The 7,786-nt window shown below is 38.2% G+C and overlaps 1 protein-coding gene across 1 annotated transcript in view; it reads right to left on the reverse strand.

The window, feature by feature from the left end:
- RTCA (RNA 3'-terminal phosphate cyclase) overlaps positions 1 to 7,786 on the reverse strand; it is a 29,807-nt gene that overhangs the window by 5,568 nt on the left and 16,453 nt on the right. Inside the window, 1 exon segment of the mRNA XM_010830983.1 lies at positions 448 to 542. Coding sequence (XP_010829285.1) covers positions 448 to 542 — 95 coding nt within the window.

Genomic DNA, 7,786 nt, shown 5'->3' on the forward strand with positions numbered 1-7,786 from the left:
ATGGAGCTAAGGAGAAAGGCCTGGGCCAATGATACAAATTTAGAAGCTATCAGCATACAGACGGTACTCGAGCGTGAGACTGGAAAAGTTACCTGAGAGACTAAAACAGATAAGTTGAGAAGAGGCAAACAACAATAATAATAAACTAGCAAAGGGACTAGAATGTATGGCTAGCAATAGAGAAAGATAACAGTATTTCAGAAATCAAGAGAAGAAAGTATTTCAAGAATGAAGGAGTGCTCGGTGTGCCCAATGCTACAGCCAGGTTGAGTAAGATGAAAACTGAAATTTGTGGTATATAAATTCTAGAATAATACTTTAAAAATGTGCTGAATTAGAACATACCAATCACTGTCTGAAAGTCAATGACTAAAATTTATATTCAATCTAACTGCCCAATATTCAAATCTAACAGGCTTGGAGGTTTTTATCCTAAAGTGTCATTACCTGGTCTTGGAGATACTCATCCACAGCACCACCATGTCTAAGATTTGCTAACAGCATTTCAGCAGCTTCAATTCCAACCTTGTCTGCATTAACACCTGCAACAGGCACAATGTAAAAAAAAAATTAATTAATTACTAAGAGGCAAAAAGTTTCACATATCCCAGTTAGCACTGGCATAACATCTTTTAGGCCTCTGAACTCACCCATTGCAACTTTTAGGATAAGATCTTCATGTACTGAATCTTCTGAGAGCTAAGCATATGCAAATACTTTATTAAATGGACCAGTGAGGGGCGGTGGGGGAGGAGAACAGGCCTTGGCCCTGTTTAAGAAGTACTAATTATAAAATCAATTTATATGATACCCTATAATACTCTATAATACTATGCCTTGATTTTAAAATTTTAAATTCACAATTCATATATATTATAATTGGTCTGCAGGCAATTCTATTAGAACTAAAGGATTTTTTAAAAGTTCAGATAATTTTCACCTAAGAAAGAGGAGATAAAGATTCTCAGGTTAAATATACAAAGTTTTATTCTTTTAAGATTCGAACAAGTATTACCTTATTTGTTTCTTAGCAGCACTGACAGCCTGTAGGACCCTAGTTCCTAGACCAGGGATGGAACCCAGGCCCTGGAAGTTCTAACCACTGAACTGCCAGGGAATTCCCTGGTATTACCTTATTTTAAAAATAAGAATATTTATTCCATTGTTCTCCTTCCTGCTTCTCTACATATACCACAAATATCTGGTACAATGCTAAATACAAAATAAATCCATCAAATGTAGTGGAATGTCAGATGATTCTTTTTGTTTACTTTAAATTAAAAGAACCCTATGGGCTTCCCTGCTGGCTCAGTGGTAAAGAATCCACCTGCCAGTGCAGGAGACGTGGGTTCGAACCCTGGGCTGGGAAGATCCCCTGGAAAAGGAAATGGCAATCCACTCCAGTATTCTTTCCTGGGAAATCTCATGAACAGAGGAATTTGGTGGGCTGTAGTCCATGGGGTCACAAAAGAGTCCGACACAATTTAGCAACTAAGCAACAAGAACAAAATTAACCCTTGGCTGCAAATGAAAATGGCTTTTGAAAAATGAGAATGTGGTTCATTTTTATTTTATATTTGGAAATTCACCAAATACATGTTTTGATAAAATGTCGCAGAAAATAGAAATCAAATTTTAACCATTTTTTCCCTTACATAAGTCATTATAACAATGTAATACATTAAACTATCCTTATAACATTAATCAATCATTTACATGACTGAATGAAATGGTTTGGAACATGTATGAATCTTGACTTTCTGGTAAACGACTCTGCCTCTTCCGTATCTTCTTCTAGATGTAAATAGAGATGATAATACCTTAGTTGCAAAGTTGTTAAAATCAGAGATAATATTTACAAAGCTTCTAATTTCAAGACTAGCTGATAATAAGCTGTTAATAAGAATAGTTACTATTGATAACACACATGATGCTATGTATGTACCATACTAAGTGACAGAAACTGGTTCCTTAGCTAAGGAGGCACCAAAAAAACAGAGGTAAGTGCTAAGCTTATGGTATTAACTATATATCCAATGAGAGTTCAGAAAAGGAAATTATAAGTTCCAGAATAATTTGAGAATGTTTCATGAAGCAGGAAAGGACTTCAAGGACTTGAGTCATTGAAGAACAGCTAAAATTTCCATGGAGTACAAAAAGAAGAAGGAAGCAATTCCTGGCTTTGTAGTACTAGAGAACAGTAGTTGCACTAAGGTTTCTCAAGGTTTCTCTGCCAAGTGGCAAACTATTTCTCAGAGCCATGCACATTCCGTCCCACCCAGCTGCCTTGACAGTGAATGATGCTATGAATGGACCTACAACATTACCAGCTATTAGTAGCAGTCTATGGTAACTGAGCAAAATGAAGTAAATAAGAGAATTTTTTTTATTAGTACTGTGTTCTAAATAAAAGAGCAAAATCCTCATTTCTTTGGAAAACCTAAGGTTTTTCTGACAAATACTCTTCTGGCATTTTAGAGGTTTCTTAATATGGCCTCAATTTTGACAGCTTATAACAAATTAAAAAAATATTCAATGATTTGAGGTTTCTTCTAGCTTATTAAAAGGACAAAACTGAACAGAGAAAGCCAAAGGACTGACTACAGCATCAGAGACATGCTCTGAATTACTACATATATTAAAGGAGGAAAAGAAAGTGCTTACTATAAACTAGTAGTGTCCATACATAAGAAACAAGATTGACAAGCCAGAGGTATAATTCATCTTAGCAGATTGATTTGTCCCATAGTAAAGTACAGAACTAACTGAAAGATGAGTGGTCAACAAATCACACAGATATTCAACAATGTGAAAACATATATTCTGTCCATATTGCAATCATATAAATGTGGGAACAATTCGTGTATGTAGATAATGGTCTGATCTCATTTTTCAGTTAAGGAAAGCAGAGTCACCATGTAACATAATTGCAGACATAGGAACAACTTAGGTTTTCTTACTCTCGATTTAGTGCTCTGTTATAATACACTGCCTCTATCTAAAACTGCTAAGATTTTTTCAAAAAAAAATAAAAAAACCCTCAAATCTCACCTTTGCAACAGAATTAAAGAAAGTTATAGCTGGAAGGATTTCAGAGATTCTTCAGACTAAGTCTCTCACTCAACAGATAAAGAAACTAAGATCAAAACAGTTTTAGTAACTGAGACAAGGACAAAAATATGACTCGTTACAACTTATTGCTTGTAATACATATGGTGGTGTGGACAACCAGCCAGTGTTGCTTCTGGTTATAATGCTTAAACATTAGGATTCAGAGTCCGATAATTTTCTAGTTAATTTAAATCAGAAATAAAAAGAGATCTAGATATTGGGAGCCATGACATTCTCTTGAGACCTCTTAATATATAGACTACCTACCAGGTGGTTCTGGAGAAGGAAATGGCAACCCACTCCAGTATTCTCACCTAGAGAATCCCATGGGCAGCGGAGCCTGGTGGTCTACAGTCCATGGGATCGCAAGAGTCAGGCATGACTTAGCGACTAAACCATCACCACCAGGTAGCTCAGTGGGTAAAGAATCCTTTTGCAGTACAGGATATGCAGGTTCGATCCCTGGGTTGGGAATATCCTCTGGAGGGGGTATGGAATCCCACTCCAGTATTCTTGCCTAGAGAATCCCACAGATATAGGAGCCTAGTGGGTTACAGTCCACAGGGTCACAAAGAGTCGACATGACTGAAGCTACTGAGCAGACACACCGAGAGAGAAGACCCGAAGGTATCTCTGCATTTGCTAGTTACATCCCCTTTAACTTGAGTGCCTGATTGGACACTAGGGCAGGCACCAGGAGTTAGGCAACTTCAGCAAGTAAGCAACTCTATCTTCTAATCCCTCCTACCACTGTAACTCTAAAAATAAGAACTGTGTGTTCTATATGCGTATTATCCATCATATGACAAAGTTTAAAAAATGTTGATGAAATATTAGGAAAGAAAATTTTTCTGGGCTGGTAGTAGAGTTAATTCAAAGTATTGCTGATAACAGCAACGATCCCTTTATGATATCATTGCAACATATCTAAAACTATCATCTACACTGGCAAACTAACTCTACCTCCCATATTCACAAAGTTGTAAATGTTTCCAGGTACACAAGCTAGAAATCAAGGTCATTACACTGCCTCCCTCACCTTCCATATCCAGCTGATCACCAGTCTATTCACCCTCCTAAATACCCTTGTATCAGTACTCATCTCTCTAGCCTTAGTCATTGCATTCCTTGGTGTATAGGCCCTCATTTCTGATCTGAACTGATATAACAGACTTGTCTTCCTGACTCCACTATGTTTTCCCTCTAATCTGCTACACAGCTACTTACTTTCCAAAGACCTGGTCTTATATCCCTTCTTAAAATATCTGTTTTCAGGATGAAACCCAAACTCCTTTATAAGCCCTATAAAGCTCTTCAAAATCTTGACCTCTCTAATCTCATCTCTGTTCCTCCCTGTTCCAGATCCTCTACTCATCACTTATGTCTGTAGTTGCCAAAACAACATCAGCCCTTTCCTTTGTCCTCTTCTTTAGCTCTCCCCAGCCTTTTTTTTTTTGGCCACTCCACATAGCGTAAGCGATCTTAGTTCCCAACCAGGGATCAGACTCATAATTGAACTCATGCCCCCGCAGTGGAAGCACTGAGTCTTATCCATTGGACCACCAGGGAAGTCCCAGCTCCCACTTTTCTATCCGGCTAACTTCTACTTCTCTATAGAACCCACTGGAGGATCACTGAACAGCACAAGACAGATTTGGGATCACTCAGTCCCCAAAGAATTAGCTGTTCTTCTGTGTTCCCAGGTGCCCTGGAGATAGAACAATCACAGCACTGGTCTGTCTCCTCTGCCAGACTAAGCCAGGCAGCAGAAATGGTGGTTCTCACTTCTGAATCCTTCATTTACAGTACCTAGCAGGTCTTGATACTCAAGGATAATACAAACTAAACTCACATTTCACTCAGTGCCTGCCAAGCACGGTACAATTTCTGACATATGGGCTCCTAGTCTCTGTTTTATATTTTGCATTATCACCACCCATGTTGATTCCTCACTGCACCTAACAAGTAATGAATATACACTACATATATAGTCTTGATCACTATTTCTCAAATTTTATTATACCTTAGAGAGCTTATACAACAAATTTTGGGGCCCCAAAGAGTCTGGTTTCATACAGATGAGGTGGGCCCCAGAACTAGTATTTCCAGCAAACTCCCAGATGATGCTGATATGCTACCTGTCCACCAACCACACACTGAATAGCACAGTTTTAAACAATTCATTTATGTCTGATCAACCAAATATGTTGATTTTACCTATTCTATTACACTGGTTAAATGTGACACCCAACTACTGTCTAGATCTCCAACTGAGCAGATTAAAATTACCTAAATTTGTGTATTCAGCAGTAATAATGTAGTTAAATGGCATGAGTGTAAGCATCTTTTAAAGATGTTATTAAGTAGGAAGAAAGCAATCAACTACCACACAAATAATGAGGAGTTCAACTATTAATAGAAGGAAATGGCAACCCACTCCGGTGTTCCTGCCTGGGAAATCTGATGGACAGAGGATCCTGGTGGGCTACAGTCCATGAGGTCACAAAGAGTCAGACACGACTGAGCAACAGAACACATACACACACACAATAGCAAACATACTTTAAATACTAACAGATGCATACATGCATCTCCCCTCCCAAATATACGAAATACTACAGAAATTTCCCTTTCACAAAAACATTCAGTATTTTGAAATCAACACTGTAATAACTGATGCAGGGAAGAATCATCAGATGTTAAAACCACTGGAGGAAAGTTGTACTGATATAGAATAATCAGATAGTCTCAAAGTATTATCCCAGAGTATTTATGAATTATAATACAAAGGGAAAAGGGGAAATTTCCTGGTGGTTCAGGGGTTAGGACTCCACGATTTCACTACAGTGGCAAAAACAATAAAAAGAAGAAGGGGAAGTAAAAAGGGAGAAACCTTTGTAGCAGACAGACCTGGAGGACACCACCATAACAAATGACCACAATCTGCTTTACTGATAAAGGACAGACTGACATTATGAGCACCTTGATGTGATTTAATGACTCAGCTATAAAGAAACTGCCCACAACGCAGGAGACCCAGGAGACATGACTTTGATCCCTGGGTTGGGAAGATCCCCAGGAGGAAGAAATGGCAACTCACTCCAGTATTCTTGCCTGGAAAATTCCATGGACAGAGGAGTCCATGGGGTTGCAAAGAGTCTGACATGACTGAGCACTCACTCATTCACTGATGTGATAGAGTAGAATATATACAAAATCACCTGTGCAAGAGTCTTACTAAAAATGTTTAACCTGAATAAATCTAATCATGAGATAATCAGACAAAGTCACATAATGGAAAATCCTGTAAGAAAATGGCTTGGAGTTTTCAAAATGTAAATATCATGAAAGGGGAAAAAAAAAGGCAAAGAAACTATTCTGCAGTTAAAAAAGAAACTAAACAGACATGAAAACCAATGCTGTGTGTGCTCAAAAACAAGCAAAACAAAACATCTCAAATTGTTCTAAAGAATATTTTGGAGGCAACTGGTTGTGTCTAAATATAACAGACAGATTCTTTAGGTATAAAAATGGTAATGGGGGATTTCAGTGGTTAAGACTTTGCACTTCCAAGGGAGGGGGTGCGGGTTAAACCCCTGGTTCAGGAAACTGAGATTCCCACAAGCAGCACAGCACAGTCAAACAATTAAAGAAAAAAAAAAGTGGCATGTGATGATGCAGGTATTATTCTGTGGATGAACACACTGCAGTATTCAGCGGGGAAACTGGGTACCTGCAACCTTTCACAGACACGGTTCAGAAACACACAACATGTAGCTAAATATTCATAACCAGTGTATCTAGGAAGGCAGTGTATGGACATTCACTAATCATTCAACTTTTCTGTAAGACTGAAATTTTTCAAACTATAAAGTTGGAGGAAACACTTAAAATTTAACTGACTCTAAAACAGAACCAGTTAACCATATCCAAAGTGCCTGAAAAACTATGGACGAAGGTTCGTGACATTGTACAGGAGGCAGGGATCAAGACCATCCTCAAGAAAAAGAAATGCAAAAAAGGTTAAAATGGCTGTCTGAGAAGGCCTTACAAATAGCTGTGAATAGAAGCGAAGCGAAAGGTAAAGAAGAAAAGGAAAGATACACCCATTTGAATGCAGAGTTCCAAAGAATAGCAAGGAGAGATAAGAAAGCCTTCCTCAGAGATCAATGCAAAGAAATAAAGGAAAACAATAGAATGGGAAAGACCAGAGATCTCTTCAAGAAAATTACAGATATCAAAGGAACATTTCATGCAAAGATGGGCTCAATAATGGACAGAAATGGTAGGGACCTAACAGAAGCAGAAGATATTAAGACGAGGTGGCAAGAATACACAGAAGAACTGTACAAAAAAGATCTTCACAACCCAGATAATCACAATGGTGTGATCACCAACCTAGAGCCAGACATTCTGGAATGTGAGGGCAAGTGGGCCTTAGAACCATCACTACAAACAAAGCTAGTGGAGGTAATGGAATTCCAGTTGAGCTATTTCAATCCTAAAAGATGATGCTGTGAAAGTGCTACATTCAATATGCCAGCAAATTTGGAAAACTCAGCAGTGGCCACAGGACTGGAAAAGGTCAGTTTTCATTCCAATCCCAAAGAAAGGCAATGCCAAAGAATGCTCAAACTACTGCACAATTGCACTCATCTCACATGCTGTAAAGTAA

Source organism: Bison bison, unplaced genomic scaffold (assembly GCF_000754665.1).
Source record: "Bison bison bison isolate TAMUID 2011002044 unplaced genomic scaffold, Bison_UMD1.0 scf7180017864519, whole genome shotgun sequence".
NCBI lineage: Eukaryota > Metazoa > Chordata > Mammalia > Artiodactyla > Bovidae > Bison > Bison bison.